The 16,632-nt window shown below is 36.5% G+C and overlaps 1 protein-coding gene across 1 annotated transcript; it reads left to right on the top strand.

Moving 5' to 3' along the window:
• The first annotated feature begins 4,093 nt into the window (after positions 1-4,093).
• LOC104908225 (DNA mismatch repair protein MSH2) lies at positions 4,094-16,316 on the top strand. Its single transcript, XM_010697321.3, has 13 exons — positions 4,094-4,359; positions 4,505-4,554; positions 4,648-4,680; positions 5,732-6,805; positions 7,082-7,636; positions 7,716-7,826; positions 7,917-8,006; positions 8,097-8,168; positions 9,043-9,153; positions 10,309-10,435; positions 14,048-14,250; positions 14,497-14,649; positions 15,588-16,316. The coding sequence occupies exons 1-13, from the start codon at positions 4,305-4,307 to the stop codon at positions 15,786-15,788; spliced, it is 2,835 nt and encodes a 944-aa protein (XP_010695623.2). The 5' UTR covers positions 4,094-4,304; the 3' UTR covers positions 15,789-16,316.
• Positions 16,317-16,632: the final 316 nt, after the last annotated feature.

Genomic DNA, 16,632 nt, shown 5'->3' with positions numbered 1-16,632 from the left:
TGTTCACACCATACACAAGGTGACCAACACACCTGTAACTTCCCATTTCTCTTGCTTTATGAGTCAAGTAGACACTCATTGTGAGCCTAGAACCTGTAAACATGCCATCCAAGAAGCTAAATGGGTACATGCCATGATAGAAGAGCTTGATGCTCTTGAGGCCAATAATACCTGGGAAATCACCACCCTTCCTGCTGGTAAAACAGCCATAGTCTGTAAATGGCTATATAAAGTCAAGTACAATGCAGATGGTAGTATGAACAGGTACCAGTAAAGGCTTGTTGTTCTGGGAAATAGACAGAGATATGGGGTGGATTATGAGCAAACTTTTGCTCCATTAGCTAAAATGGCTACTGTGAGATTCTTACTTGCTGTAACATCTCTTAAAGGCTGGTTTGTCCATCAAATGGATGTTAAAAATGCATTTTTACATGCTGAATTGCAGGAAAGAGTCTTCATGAAACTCCCACCAGGCTACACTGAGTATGGCAGTAGATTGCAAGTTAGATCCCAGGGGGAGCTTGTGAGTACTCAAGCAGGTCCACCTAAAGTGTGTAGACTACTCAAGTCTCTCTATGGGCTCAAGCAAGCCCCTAGGCAATGGTTTGTTAAGCTGAGCAATACCAATTCACTCAATCAAAATCTGATTACTCTCTCTTCACAAAACAAGAAGGGGATAACTTTACCACCATTCTTGTGTATGTTGATGATCTTGTGATTGCAGGCAACAACATGGCTGGCATTGATAATGCCAAGGCCTTTCTCTCCTCTCAGTTTCATATGAAGGACATGGGAGAACTAAGGTACTTCTTGGGCATTGAAGTAGACAGAAGGCAAGGAGGGATTTTTCTCTCACAAAGGAAATATGTTCTAGACCTGGCCTGCTGCATGAATATGGCATGAAGAATTGTAGGCCCTTGAAACTCCCTATGGACACTCACTTAAAACTCACTAGTGAAGCAGGAGATGTACTTCATGACCCTGAAGAATATCAAAAGCTTGTTGGCAAGCTCATCTATTTGAATCTCACCATACCTGACATAGCTTATACAGTTCATGTATTAAGCAAGTTCATGCACAAGCCTACTACTGTCCATCTACAGGTAGGGAAGAGGGTTCTTAGATACCTAGCTGGTGCTCCTAGTCAAGGTATACTATTGGCTAATCACTCTCAAGCTCAACTATCTGCCTACTGTGATAGTGACTGGGCAGGTTGTCTCTCTACCAGAAGATCAACTACAGGGTTTTGTATCCTCCTTGGTGCCTCTCCCATATCCTTGAAGTTAAAAAGGCAATCTATTGTAGCCAGGAGCACAGATGAGGCAGAATATAGGTTTATGGCCATGATAGTGTGTGAAGTAATGTGGCTCAAGGAACTGCTAAAAGACCTTGGGCTCAGGCAACTTGCTCACACTCCTCTCTATTGTGACAACCAGGCTGCTTTTGCTGTAGCCTCAAATCCTGTGCATCATGAGAAGACCAAGCACGTGGATTTTGATTGTCACTTCATCAGAGATACAACTACTGCAGGCATCATTTCTCCTGTCTATATTCCTACCAATCACCAACTAGCAGATGTCTTTACAAAAGTGCTTCCCACTAAGCAACACAACTCTCTTATTCACAAGCTGGGAGTTCAGTCTCCTTCTTCACTCTCAGCTTGAGGGGGAGTATTAAGCAAGAAGCTCAGATTAGCTACTAATTACAATTAATGTAAGCTTAGTATGTAGAGTGAGTGTGGTAGTGCACCACGTTCTAGGCTGATACTCTGTTGTACTAGTCTGCTAAGGCATTAATGTTTCTGTCTTTTTGTGATCCTAAACTATTCAGCTATTGGTGTAAAAGGATGAGTCATTGTCCTTTAGCAACAGACGGTTTTTCTCTCCTATTTAAAGGTGTCAAGAGACACATTACATACAACAAGAATGTGAGAAAATATCTCACAAACTTGAGAGAAAATGACTGCATTCTAGGAAGAACATTCATGACTATTTTGTCATCAGTTAATAGATCGATTTTGTTTTTCAAACAACCTACTAATTCTTCTTTTCTAAAGGTGCCAAATTGTGAAGGCAAATGTTACATTCCATTGTAGATGATGGATGGAACTTAACTCATTAGATAAATTGCAGAGGAGTCAGTTTTGAAAGGGGAGGATTGATGGTCCTTAGGGGACATAAAGGAGGTTTAGATTTCAGTAGCTCCGGGACAACATCTAATGATATGGTTCATAAATTCCTCAAAAAATTGGCAAAAACAACAATGTTTGGGAGGTTGGGATTCTGAAACTTATATTGGAGTAAGTTGGTTCCTGTCACTAAGGATGGAAATGGATCGGGTTGTGGACCGATAGAGCTTCACCCGCATCCATCCACTTCACCTGCATCCATCCATCTATCATCCACCATGGGTCGAGTGATTAGCCGATGAGGAGATATATTACAACTTTTACAAAAAAATATACCATAAGATACATACTTATTAAAATTTTAACTAAAAAGTTTAATAAAGTAAGTAAATAAACATGTGTAATTGGTAATATGGATGATGGATGTGTGTTAAGCGTGTGATGTGTCGGGTGACGTATGAAAAAAAAATCTTACTCGCATCCATCATCCGCTTCACCCGTCACCCACTTATCACCCATTTGACCATTTATTTCGAATTTTCACCCACTTAATAAAATCGGGTTAGGCAGATGATCCATCATCCATTTCCTAGTTCTGATGAAATTCTAAGCCTTTTTTTTTGTAAAACTTATGGTTCTTAGATCATAGACAATGCTTGATCTAAAAATTTGGATCATTAATTTTTCTCTCTCTTCCACCTCACTTATGATCTATCATTAATTTTTATGTTTTTCTTACCCACAATGGATGATCTACAATTTTGAACTTTTTAACCATTGGATTGCTTTTCTTAATGCTATTAGATTGATGCCAACTCACCATGCATAGGCCCGGTCCTAATCTTTTTGGGGCCCTAGGCAAAATTATAATAAAACAAAATAAAAAATTTGATAGTAATTCTATGAAATAAATCCGTTGTTCAAGCGAATTGAGAATACTATAGACAAGAGAAAGGAGCAACAACACCTTGAAACCACCGGAAGGCGGCAGCCGCGGCACGGCAAGCCGGCAGCGGGGCAGCAGCACGAACAGAGGCCAAAGCAGCCGCAGGACAGCAAGCAGGTGCCAGACAGTATGCCGCAACTCGCAAGCGGCAACAACAACCGAAGACTGCGATGGGATCCAGGCTCCAGCAGGGGCCAATCCGACAACGCATCAACCACCGACGACGAGGCGTTAGTATCGAATCAGAAAATCAGAACTTAAACTCAGCCAAATCAGAATCGAAAAAATTCCCCAAAACCTTACTCATAATCTTAATTTCATATAATCTTAATAATTTCACTTGATTGAGACTATATCGTATGATTATTGCATTATAAAAATCCAATTCTTTCCTATTTAAATTGTAGAAAAAAAATTCCCGTTGCCATATTTAAGGGAAATTTAACAGCTAATTTTTTGGGAAAAATGAAAAATTTCAATGAGTTTAATGGAGATTAAAGAAAATTTTGGAAATTAAAAAAAGAATTTAATGGATCTTGGAAAGAGAGAGAGGAGTGAAGAAGCAGTAGAACGGAAGGAATTCGAAGAGTTTGTTTCAGAATGTTGAAGGCTTGAAGAAACGTACGCGTGATTCACTGATTTTGGTCATTAATTAGTTTTTTAAAAAAAATTTAGGATTGGGCCCCCTTGGCCTTGGGCCCTTGTCCCTTGCCCCTCCAAACAATGCTCAGGGCCGGGCCTGACCATGCATGGAGCTTACTATTTATTCTCTTTCATGAGCTTTAACTATGATCCAACAATGATCAGATCATTGTAATGATATGATCGTCCTTCTCCGTCTCCTCTTTTTTTCTCTCTCCTAATTCTTTATTATATTTTTCTCCCTCTCTCATCATAATCTAACTTTTAGATTATCCAATGGGCTTACTCGTAGTCTACAGACAAAAAGTTTCGTCCTCCATGAACTTTTTGGGTTTCAAAACTATAGTTACAAACAAGTTCCCATATCAAACACGACCAAAAGGCCCAAACAACAATAAAACCTCCATTCGTGGGTGCGCTCCCGAGTCCCGCCCCCGCGAAAATCTGCCGTTTCTTTTTCCCGCCAATACCAAACACAACCATTTCTCCATAATCCATACAATATAAACTCACTTCCACTAAAATCATTTCCAATTCAACATTCAAATACCCTTTTTTCACTGCTAATTTTTCTAGGAATTTGCAAAAATGGACGACGATTTGCATTTCCAGGACCAGAATAAGCTCCCAGAACTCAAACTCGGTAAAACCCTAATTTTAAATTTTCTCTCTCCTCCTCTTCTTCTGATTTTAGTTGTTTCCCTTTTCAATTTAACTTAGTGGGTCGTCGTTCATATAATCTAATCTTTCAATTCTGTTTGAATAATTATGTTTTATTTTGTGTTTAGATGCAAAACAGGCTCAAGGGTTTCTGTCATTCTTTAAAACCCTACCTCAGGTGAGCCTTATTTCGTCTAATCGTTTCGATTAATTCTTGCCAAAATGTAAAATTTTGAGAATTTCTTATGTGGGTTTATTGTTCTATGTCCAGGATTTGCGGGCTGTGCGGTTTTTCGATCGTCGGGTTAGTTTTAATGTGTTTCTCTAAATCATATAGGCTTTTACAAGAATGTTAAATTTGTACTGTTATAGAAACATTGTTGGAGTATATTTTTCTTTTAGAATTATTTATTTTAGATGTTGTGCTTTACTTTTAGGAAGTTAATACCCTTGTGAGTTGTGACAGCAGAAGTTTATTTGCTAATAAATATATCTCCTTGTAAGAAAGTAATCTGATTGCAAAAAAAAACGTTGGCATGGAAATCCTTAAGGTAACAGAATGGATAGATTGCTGGTGACTTGGTTTTCTCACTACATTTTATAGTGTAATGCACAACCAGTCAACCGCCAACTTCTTTATAAGATTTGCTGCACTTAATGTAGACCATTTAGTTAGTAATAGGTAGATTTTGTATCATCATTGGATCTACTTTTGGGAAGTCGTGAAGAGGTAAAGTCAACAGTCAAATGTGAAAAACCGAAGGAGGGAGGGATGCGAATTCAAAAGTTATTATAAAGTAATGTGGGCAATTAACTAAACTTGAGATAATCTTTAATTTTAAAGTGCTAATCTTTCCTAAAGCAAGCTGCCTTTTAGCTTTGATGTGAAGTAAAAAAGGAAAAAAAATGCACAAGTCATAGAGAACATTTGTTAGAATGTAAGTGTTTTTGCTCTTTTCTTTCCGACCGCACTTGCAAAGTTTAGTGTGGAGGCTTAGTGAGTATCTGGATGAAAAGAAGCAGGTGGATAAAGATATTTGCAGAGAATTTGTCCTCCCTTGGGCCTTACCTGTCAAATATACTGTAAGTAAGCTGGAAGTTGGAGTTTTTACATGATTAAACGCATTTTTCTTACCTGATCTAGTTAGTAAAGGCAATGATGTTAAAATGATATCCACATTAGATTTAATCTGTGTCTATTTTACTTATTGTGACTCCCTGCCAACTTTGATTGATATGTTCTTTCCATAAAGTTGCTTCGTATACTCAAGTCATTCTTTACTGCTAAATTGCAATCAACTGTTGAGACCGGTCTGCTACTAACCTCTGACAAAGAAGTTATGTGCCTAAAACAGGACTACTTTACTGCCCATGGAGAAAATGCAGCTTTTGTCGCTAAGGTTTATTACCACACTACTACAGCCTTGCGGCAATTAGGTAGTGGTTCTGATGCCCTATCCAGTGTAACTGTAAGTAAAAGCATGTTTGAAACAATTGCCCGTGATTTACTTTTAGAAAGGACAGACCACACGGTTGAGCTATATGAGGGTAGTGGCTCTAATTGGAGACTTGTGAAGAGTGGAAGTCCAGGAAACCTAGGCAGTTTTGAAGATATTCTGTTTGCCAATAATGAAATGCAGGACTCTCCTGCAACTGTTGCATTGTTACCAAACTTCAGGGAAAATGGTTGCACAGTTGGACTGGGTTACGTTGACCTTACTAAGAGAGTTGTTGGTTTGGCTGAATTTCTTGATGATAGCCACTTCACAAATGTCGAATCAGCTTTGGTTGGGCTTGGTTGCAGGGAATGCCTACTCCCTGTGGATGCTGCTAAGTCTACTGAAGGAAGGGGATTGCTTGATGCATTATCAAGATGTGGTGTGATGGTAACCGAAAGAAAAAAATCTGAGTTTAAGGCACGGGATTTAGTGCCAGATCTTGGAAGACTTGTCAAAGGTACAATTGAGCCAGTTCGTGATCTAGTTTCAGGACTTGAAATTGCTCCTGCTGCTTTGGGGGCTTTATTATCTTATGCAGAATTACTTTCAGATGAAAGCAATTATGGAAATTTTACTATCAAGCCTTATAATCTTGGCAGTTACATGAAGCTAGACTCTGCTGCTATGAGAGCATTAAATGTTATGGAGAGCAAAAATGATGCAAACAAAAATTTTAGTTTGTTTGGTCTGATGAATAGAACCTGTACTGCTGGAATGGGAAAACGTTTGCTTCACATGTGGTTGAAGCAGCCTTTATTAGATGTGAGTGAAATAAATGCTCGGCTGGATCTTGTACAAGCTTTTGTGGAGGATATACAACTTCGTCAAGAACTTAGGCAGCATCTAAAAAGAATATCTGATATTGAACGATTATCGCGCAATCTTCAGAAGAAAAGAGCTGGTTTACAGCAGGTTGTGAAGCTTTATCAGGTACGGAAAGTCTTATTCTTGTGCTTATGAACTTTCTGTGTTTGCTGGCACATATTCCATTGACCATTTAGTTCTTGGCTTTTTGGTGCTTACAAGTCATTGAATTAAACATCAGAGTATAGTGAAATTCCTATTTTTCTTCAGATCAAAGTACTGCTATCTGTATTTCATAAGAACCATATGCTTTCTGTATTTCTAGTTTGTGTCATTTTTCACATAAATGCTATCTTGCCAGTGGATGTTTCATACATATACTCTTGTGTCTGTGCATTCCAGTCAAGCATCAGACTTCCATACATTAAAAGTGCACTCGGAAGGTACGATGGGCAATTTTCAGCAATACTCAAGGAAAGGTTCTCAGAACCCCTTGGAATCTGGAGTGATGATGATCACTTAAACAAGTTTGTGTCCCTTGTTGAGACTTCAGTTGACCTTGATCAACTTGAGAATGGTGAATACATGATTTCATCTGGTTATGATTCAAGGCTCCTTGAACTGAAAGATGAGCAAGAGTCACTTGAGGGACAAATAGACAGTCTTCATAAACAAACTGCCGATGATCTTGATCTGTCTGCTGATAAGGTGCTAAAGTTAGAGAAGGGTACACAATTTGGACATGTTTTTAGAATCACGAAGAAGGAGGAACCAAGAATTAGGAAAAAGCTTACCACACAGTTTATTGTACTTGAAACACGAAAGGATGGTGTCAAATTTACAAATTCGAAACTCAAAAAATTAGGGGATCAGTATCAAAGGATACTTGATGAGTACAAGAACTGCCAAAAGGAATTAGTACAGCGAGTGGTTCACACTGCTGCTACCTTTTCTGAGGTATGTCATGATTTAATTTTTTTCCATTTTCCTCTTTCTTAGAATAGGTTTACGCATTACGGAGGTTTTGGATTTGCAGGTATTTGAGTCTCTAGCTGCATTGCTAGCTGAACTGGATGTGTTGCTTGCCTTTTCTGACTTGGCAACAAGTTGTCCTACTCCCTATACAAGACCAGATATAACTCCATCTGTAAGCCTCTGGCCATTTTGCTTTTCTTCCTGTGATGTACATGAGGTGTGAGAGCAATTATTGATGCTTTCAATGTACTGGCTACCTCAGGATGTTGGAGATATCATATTGGAAGGCAGTAGACACCCCTGTGTGGAGGCGCAGGACTGGGTGAATTTCATACCAAATGACTGTAAACTTGTGAGTGTAGTTCTAGCCAATGAAAGTATTCCTCTGCTGGTTTAAGTTGAAAAGCATGTTAAGTTAAAAGTAGATTTCCTTCTGTAACAGGTCAGAGGTCAAAGCTGGTTCCAGATTATCACTGGACCTAACCTGGGTGGAAAATCCACTTTCATTAGACAGGTCAGTACACTTTCTATAGTAGACCCATACTGATATCGTATTCCTATGGCTTCATCTTCATTTCTCGCAGCTCAACGTCATTCCGCTTAATTTATCGATTTGGAAAATCATCTCAATTGTGCTTAACAACTATAATTGTTAAAGTGGTATTATGAATGTATATTGATTACTCTTGCTTGAAAGGTTAGATGGTTCGATTAGCATCTTATCTAATCTATACACAAATATTGGAAGGCGTTATCAAGCCATTATCTGCCATGTGGCGCTCTCTCTCATTCAATGGATTCTACTCCATGTCATCCCCAAATATTTAAGAAACAAACATGATCATTATAAGTTGTGAACCCACTGATCTTTTGACTAGTAAAATGATATATCGGGACTTGGGTTGAGATCCCAAGTCCTCATCAATTTCAAGATTGAGAACATATCTTTTTAATGTTTGTAATGGGTTTCGGCTGGAACTTTGCCGATATGCCCCCTTCCCTCGTTAAACAAAAAAATAAAAGAGGAAAGAACAGGTATTAAATCTTGGCTGCATCATTGTATTGTAAGCGCATTATGAAGTTTTTGAGCTCACGGAGATGTAAAGCCACTTAAACCACAAACCAATCACTATTGCCCCTGAAAGAAGTTCTAGCGAGCATTATCGTGATCATAGCTGCAACAAAGATACAAAACCATGGAAAAGAAATAATGGAATGATTAAATTTCATTAGAAAGTAATCTCCATGTTAATTGTGCCATAAAAAAATATGTCCATGTTAGTTGTCATAGTTATAAAAATTTTCTGTGTGGTTCCTTAATTGAATTTTTTTTTTTATACCTGGGTTATGGTTTTGGATTTCTTTGACCTAGCTGTTTACTGCTCTAGGTTGGTGTTAATATTTTGATGGCACAAGTGGGATCTTTTGTTCCTTGTGACAAAGCCAGCATTTCTGTACGTGACTGTATATTTGCTCGTGTTGGTGCTGGCGACTGCCAAGTGAGTTTTATGTTCTATGAAGTAGAAAATTTGTTATATTTATTATCTAGAATGTGGGCTCCTACTGTTCAGTTCATTTGTTTGGAAAATAGGTGAAAAAACAATGATAAAAATAAAGGTAGGCACTTGAAATGTACTTGATCACTTGACAATACAAGAATATAGGTTAAAACACCTTTTGGTAGTGTTTTGGAATGTTGATTTCGTTTGAATTCCTGGATTTCAGTTTAGGAATTATAAATTCCAAATATTGAATTCCAAATCAATTGTTTGGAATATTCAGAAATTCTAAATCCATTATTTCAAATCCAATGCATTGTTTGGATAGAATTTAGAATTCTAATTCTATACTTCATCACTATAAGCGAGTTTTTCACCAATAACGAATTATGAAAAATTAGCTACGATAATTAAAATGAAAAACAACTATAATGAGGCTATAAGTTTATCATTATAAAAAAATAAAGGAAAAATTAGGAATGAGGAAGATGAAGTACAAACCATGGCTGCTCAATCATATGAAAATTCAACTTCATATTAATCAGATGGTTGATATATCATTCATCAAACTATACAAAATTGAATCCAATATGAAGATAATTGGGATTTGGAATTGAAAGAAAATTAAAACTCGTCTTTGATTGTTTACTTACAGGAATTTTTGACCCATTTGATAAATTGAAATACAAATAAAAATTGGAATCTTTTAAACTGATATAATCGCCGGCGAACTCCAGTGACTTAGAGAATGAAATGGAATATGGTGCCATGGTGGTGAGGTAGAGTAGAAAGAGTGGACAAGGAACCCATATGTTTATGGCTGAGGAGTGAGAAAGTACGGGTTTGTCATTTGCAAAAATTAAGCTCACCACCAAGAAATAAAAAAAGGAAAAGAAAACGATTTGAGGAGATAAGATAAAAAGAGAAGATATTCAATTTCATGGAAGGAATGGATCTCAATGTAAATCTATCTTGTAAGAATAAGTGAAAGTGGAACAAGAGCATGTTTGCTGCAGGAAAGAGGAGTAATTTGCATTTAAACACCATGTTGAAAAGTTATATAAATAATGCAGGATGAATAACAGAATAAAACAGAAGAAAAAGTGTTGTAATATTGAATTCTATGCTGTAATCATATTCTCTTCCTTCTTACAGCTGCGAGGAGTGTCCACTTTTATGCAAGAAATGCTTGAGACTGCATCAATTTTAAAAGGAGCAACTGACAAGTCGATGATAATAATTGATGAACTGGGACGCGGGACGTCAACTTATGATGGATTTGGTTGGTCTTGTAGTCTTATTCTCTGCATTTGAGTTATTGCACATTACTAATCGATCTGGTTGGTCTTATTCTTGCATGTAGATTATTGCATATTGATCTATATCAATTATCAATAAGTAAACCTTTTTACTTTCGTAACTTGATAAAATTTTGCCTGCAACTTGCTTCTTTCACAGCTTGCTTACACCTTTAGACTAGTTATTGTCAAGAAAACAATTCGTGTATGAATTGTTTCATGGTTTTCATTGCAGAAAATCATGCCATGAACTGTTGTGCTTTTAAGTCTGTATTATTTTAGCATTATACTAACCTCCGTTTTTTGATAAGTGACACATTTCTCCCTTTTTGGGCGAAGTGTGTCGCTTATTAAAAAACGGAGGAAGTATTAGTGAAGTTGGCGAGAACTGCATCCTATGATATAATTAAGTTGAGGGATGACTCGTTCTGCACTTCTGCTAGAAAAAGATATTAGATATTTGATGATTTATCCTGTTAACTAGTCTGCTTTTATATCACTCTTTGCCATATACTTTAAAAAAAAAAAAAAGAGAATACAAATAGGGAATATTAGAGTTCGTCAGAGACTATGAAGACATTAGGATAGCACTGGAATAGCACATCAGAAACATTCTGGGGAGAGCTTCACAAGCGAGTGTTTAAAGGGTTACGAATTTACAAGTCTCGCGCGCAAATAAAATCAGGCACCTGATTATAAGTGATCCTATTATACTTCTTCAAACCATTTTTACTTATTGGATGGCTTATAAAGCTGACCGCCACAGCTCCTTCACCTAGCTGCTCTTGAAATCCATCAAAGAAATTAGCAAGTGAGCCACAATTAAATCAAGACATTCTAGTGTACCCCTATCATATTAAGAAGCTACAAAGAGGAAGCCCAATTTATAGTGTACAACCAGTTTCCCACTAGCCAAGCACATAAATAACAGTAGTTGACAAAGTCTTGGCGAGCCTGTGCACCTCCAGCTGCTGTTTATAGGTTTTGACTTATCCTTTGCAGCTTTCAATAGCCCAGAACTTGGTATACCGAATGAGAGTGGAAATGTTAGGGCTTAAGGTTTTGCAATTCATTGATAAAGAGTAAGAAGAAAACATTTCACTAACATGCACCATCTGAGTATGCCTATATGCCCATTGGAAAACCAAAAATTTGATCATGGACCGTTTTCTAGAAATCACCTACTCAAAACATGTACTACAGAAGTTTACAGAAAAGGATGATAAACCATTCAAAATTTGTAGCCTAAATTTCAACTAGTGTAAATTTATAATTTGTTGGCCAGAAACTATTCTGGTAATATAATAGATTTTGCTTTTGCTGCTCAAGACTCATGATTCAACAACCCAAACCGCAGTTGTTGCTTCTGTTGATGTCATGTTGATACCAGAAGATTCATTTCCTTTCTCATTTATTCTAGAATAGTTTCAACACTTCTAGTTTGGGAATGGTCTAATTAGTATCATGTACATCTCTCTTACCCACCTTTAGCTCACCACACCAAACACTATTTCTCTTTTATAATATAAAATATCCTACTTTCTCATTCCTTCAATCAAAAAAATACCCCTACATGTACAATCATATCTAAAAATTTTAATAAAATGACAATCAATGAGCATTCAACAACTTATCTCTTAAAACTATGTGTCATGATAAGTGATTGAACTAATTTGGGATGGAGGGAACACTAGTATTATCTTATGCTTTCTCATTTTCCTAGTTATACCTATTGCTACATTTAATGTTTGGTAGAATAATATTCAAAATCCAATGTGCAACCTTCCTTTCTTCACTATCTTTTTCTCTGGATAATATATTAATTTTTAATTACTCATGCCATCGCTTGTATCATTCAGTTATTGTCTCAAAAACCGATCAATTATATCTAGTGCAACAAGAATTTTCATATTATAAATTTATATAAGAAATTACCTTGATAATGATAATAAAGATATACACTTTCTTGGATGAGGCAAAATATTTTTTTATTTATTGTAAAATGTTAATACTCCATTTGATAATATTTGTCCCTTATGGAGAGTCTAACTTTTGCCAAAGACATCAATCAATGAGTTCCCATTTTAATGAAGTATTTCTAAGTTTACAAATTGCCATATCAATCAATGAGTTTACAAAAGGACATCTTGAACATATTGGAGGGAGGGAACCCATAAGATGGAATCACTGGAGAATTATAGTCTATAGATGAGGAAAATTTATTAAAGCGTTAGATGAACTAAAAGAATATTGTGAAAGTACTTTTTATACGTCTCATCTACCATGCAATAAGCCAATAAGCACGCATGAAACATTTTACCCATGTTTGGAAGTGATGGGGTTAGGGGGCTTAGTTTACGTCAATCATGCTGAAATATATACGCAATGTTGGTGCTCTAGTTTTGGACTGGATTTGTGGATTGACAGAATTTTTGAGTTCATTCTATCGGTTCTTAGCTCATTCAAAAGAAAACTTGTTAGAATCTCAATGAATTCTGAATTTGTTTTTTTTCTCTATCCATAATAGAATACCGGTGTGACATCAATTATTCTCTTTGATCTAGAAAAGAACATATAAATAGTCTATAGTCTTTAGATATTTGATGTCGTAGAAGTGAAAATAAGTTTCTTATCATTCAGTAAACATCTTGTATTTCATAAAAATTGGGGACAATATAATCTTTACGTAAGGGCCATCCTATCCAACTTTCGGGCATTAAAATACGTTTCAGGCGTGGATGATTATCATACGAGATTCCCAACATATCGTAAGATTCCCGTTCTTGAAAATCGGCGCTTTCTCAAACCCAGAAAACGGACGGAACTCTAGGATTCCCCCTTAGAACAAATACATATACACTCTTCCGGTTGATCCACACCGCACTCTATTCTCGTAAGATGATATACACTAGCTAATAGCCCGCCTGGTGCTACATCATAAGCACAGAGAACGTAAATAATTGTAACCATATACATATAAAATAACAGCAATGGAATGCCAATCTTCAGGCTTTATTTGTAAAGTCTCTTGTATGGATGCCTCAATAACAAAATGCCTCTGGAATTGTTTCCCTTCTTATTTCCAAGTTTTCCTATGCTGTTTATGGGGCTTCTTTTCAAGGGGATGGGTTTGCTCATGAGGGTTCTGTCTTCTTCCCTAAGTTGTATGTCTAGACTGGGCTTTTGTCGTGTTTGGTGCTTAATCATACTACAGAAAGTTTTCCTTTTCCCTGGCATGAGTAAAGGATAATATCAAAGAAGTTCAACTCTTGATTTATATTTTTAGTTGGTGAGCATGTTAGACCTAAATATTATCATAATAATTCACTCCTACTTTCGTGTAATCATTTCATTTTTTTTCTAATCCCATTTTTAGGAAGTTTTTGATGTGGCTACGATCTAAAATGTTAAACAGCAATCAGTCATTTGAGCTTCTAAGCAGAGGCTTAAGTTACTTATAGATACTTATAGATATTATCTTATGTATTGCATCTTTACGGAGTCATATTATTCTCAGTTGTACGATATTATTCGTAAACCAAGTCATATTGAGTAGGTACATGTTGTGTCACTTATACAATACTCTTTGTGTGCAGGCCTAGCTTGGGCAATTTGTGAGCACATTGTTGATGTCATCAAGGCACCAACTTTGTTTGCTACCCACTTTCATGAACTCACGGCATTAGCTCATGATAACAGAGGGGGAGAGCCTTCAAATAGAAAGATTGTTGGTGTAACAAATTACCATGTCAGTGCGCACATAGATTCGTCAAGCCGCAAGCTAACAATGCTGTACAAGGTAGTATTCTGGTTTTACCTCTATCTGTTTGTTTTATATTTTTATTCTGTTTTTTCATAGACTTGTTCTCATTTTCTCTAATTTTGTGTATATTTATGAGCTCATCATCTATTTGGTCTACTGGAAGAAAGTAAAAGTCATTTCATACGCCTAAATGTGGTAGTTTATCGTCAATTTAAATTTCAAAATATATCTGGAAATCATATGAAGCTTAGAGCTATTATCACAACTTTTGCTTTTCTTCAGGTCGAACCGGGGGCTTGTGATCAAAGTTTTGGCATTCACGTTGCAGAGTTTGCCAATTTTCCTGGAACGGTTGTATCTCTTGCAAGAGAAAAGGCTGCTGAGTTGGAAGATTTTTCCCCTGTCACAATTAATGCTGATGATATTTCAAAAGAGGTAACTATCTCCTTCTCAATAGAAATAATCTTAAACTATTAATCTACAAATAATCCATATACTTTGTGAGAGGGACATAGTGAGTTTGTGGAGATGGAATACAATCTGTTATATTTTTCCAAAGAAGACATGCATAGTATAGTAACTTATCTCTATCAAAATCGAAAGATAAACTTTTGTAGTGTGGATAATGATATAGAACAAGTGGAGGGCTGAGCCACATTGAACATGTTCTCTTTACTTTGTGTATGTTAGTTATGGCATGCCTTATTAATTATGGGGGTTTCCCCCCTACAACGTGTTAGGACAGTAGAACTTGAGGATTTATCAGATGGTTAGCATGAAGTTTACACAAGAAAATTTGTTGTCAGAAAAATAAGGTGTAGTTTATCCCTAGACTTCTGGAGCTAAAATGACGATTTGATGATCCAACAATTGTTGTGGTTTTAACATTTAATGAGGAAGAGGATCACTGATGAAGAATGTTTATAGTGCACATGAAAAGTAAAAGCAGGTCAATACTTGCCTACTTCAACATTAAGAGACCTGATCATATTAAGACAAGATGAGAATTACTCTTGATAATAGAGACATGATGTAGATCATTGAATTCATTTCGCAGATTTAAAATTCTGGAGATATACTGTTAATGTGGAAGTCTAAGGTTCTAGATGCAGATATGTTAACTGTTTATGATTTGGAGTGAAATAATTTAATGGTTAGAGGGAGATATGTTAGTATTTATCTATGAAGTAAGTAGAGTAGAGTTTTTTGAAGTCGAGTGGAATGAGGAAAGTGTGCAAATTGGTAGATTGAGTTGTGATCTGAGATTGCTTGACCAGAAACTTGCATTTTAAGTCTGTTTTTGTGACAGTGTTTACAATTTACAAGTTTTAGTAAAAGGTCTGTGTGATATAACTTGCTTCTTGCACATTTAGATGCGAGGAAAACGGAAGAGAGAGTTTGATCCTGATGCTGTCTCTGAGGGTGCAGCAAGGGCTCACCGGTTCCTGAAAGAGTTTGCTGAGCTACCGCTAGAACAGATGGACTTGAAGCAAGCATTGCAGCATGTGAATAAAATGAAAAGTGACTTAGAAGAGGATGCAGAAAACTGCCATTGGTTGAAGCAGTTTCTTTAGTTTTGCGCTCATCTTAGCATCTCCAGAATTTTGTTCATATTTGGTAGGTGCGTATAAGAGTTAAGTGCTCATGAAAAGAAAAAGGCTAAATGGAGAACTTGCTCTCAACCAATCAGAGAGGAGGAATTAGTTTGGGCCCATATCAAATGGATTTACCCAAATGTTAGCTTCACATGTTTGGTGCATAACAATTCTCCAAATATCCGGACCTATTTTCTTGAGAGGATATATTCGAACTTATCTGGAGATATATGGCACAAGATGATGTTTTGACACTCTTTCCACCTTTGAAGCATCAGATTCAGGCTTGACAAGCCAAAAAATATTCCAAGTTTCTAGATCCTCGTTCATTTTTGGAAAATATACAGGTGGGAATATGAGTTGTACCGAGGATATAGATGTAGTGTAGCCATGTAGTTATATGTTTCATGATCTTTTGCCTTAGTAGATGAAGAGATGGCATAATGAAAATGGTAATTGTAAGATGTAAATACTAGTTTTTTTTTAAAAAAAAATGGAGTACATCGATCTACTTGTGTCTCTAATTTTTGCTCCTTTTTTTTGTGCACGAGTCATGAAGAAAGTAGGGTGTCAGTTTGATACAAAAACTTGAAAACATACGAGTTCCTTTTTCTAGCATAAATCCATGATTTGTAGATTCGTGCTTTTCCAACTCTTGAAATAAAAAAGGAAGGAGACGTTTTGACTGTAAGACTCTTTCTTTAGTTGTTCTTGTAAGAGACCGCTTATTTTCAATTTAAAATTAGGCAACTGTTCGAGTCCAATGTTAAGAAGACAATGAACCGCCTTTCCGAATATAGTAACTAGTTTAATTTATTTAGTA

Source organism: Beta vulgaris, chromosome 5, assembly GCF_026745355.1.
Source record: "Beta vulgaris subsp. vulgaris cultivar EL10 chromosome 5, EL10.2, whole genome shotgun sequence".
Taxonomy (NCBI): Eukaryota; Viridiplantae; Streptophyta; class Magnoliopsida; order Caryophyllales; family Amaranthaceae; genus Beta; species Beta vulgaris.
Note: the sequence above shows the minus strand (reverse complement) of the source record. Positions and strands in the feature narration are given on the sequence as shown.

What these genes read in the sequence shown, in the direction of transcription:
- LOC104908225 (XM_010697321.3), top strand. Translation starts at nt 4,305, where the DNA reads ATGGACGACGATTTGCATTTCCAGGACCAGAATAAGCTCCCAGAACTC. An exon ending in TGCGGTTTTTCGATCGTCGG is followed by an intron (nt 4,681 to 5,731) that starts GTTAGTTTTAAT and finishes TGCCTAAAACAG; the next exon opens with GACTACTTTACTGCCCATGG. An exon ending in CTGCTGCTACCTTTTCTGAG is followed by an intron (nt 7,637 to 7,715) that starts GTATGTCATGAT and finishes TTGGATTTGCAG; the next exon opens with GTATTTGAGTCTCTAGCTGC.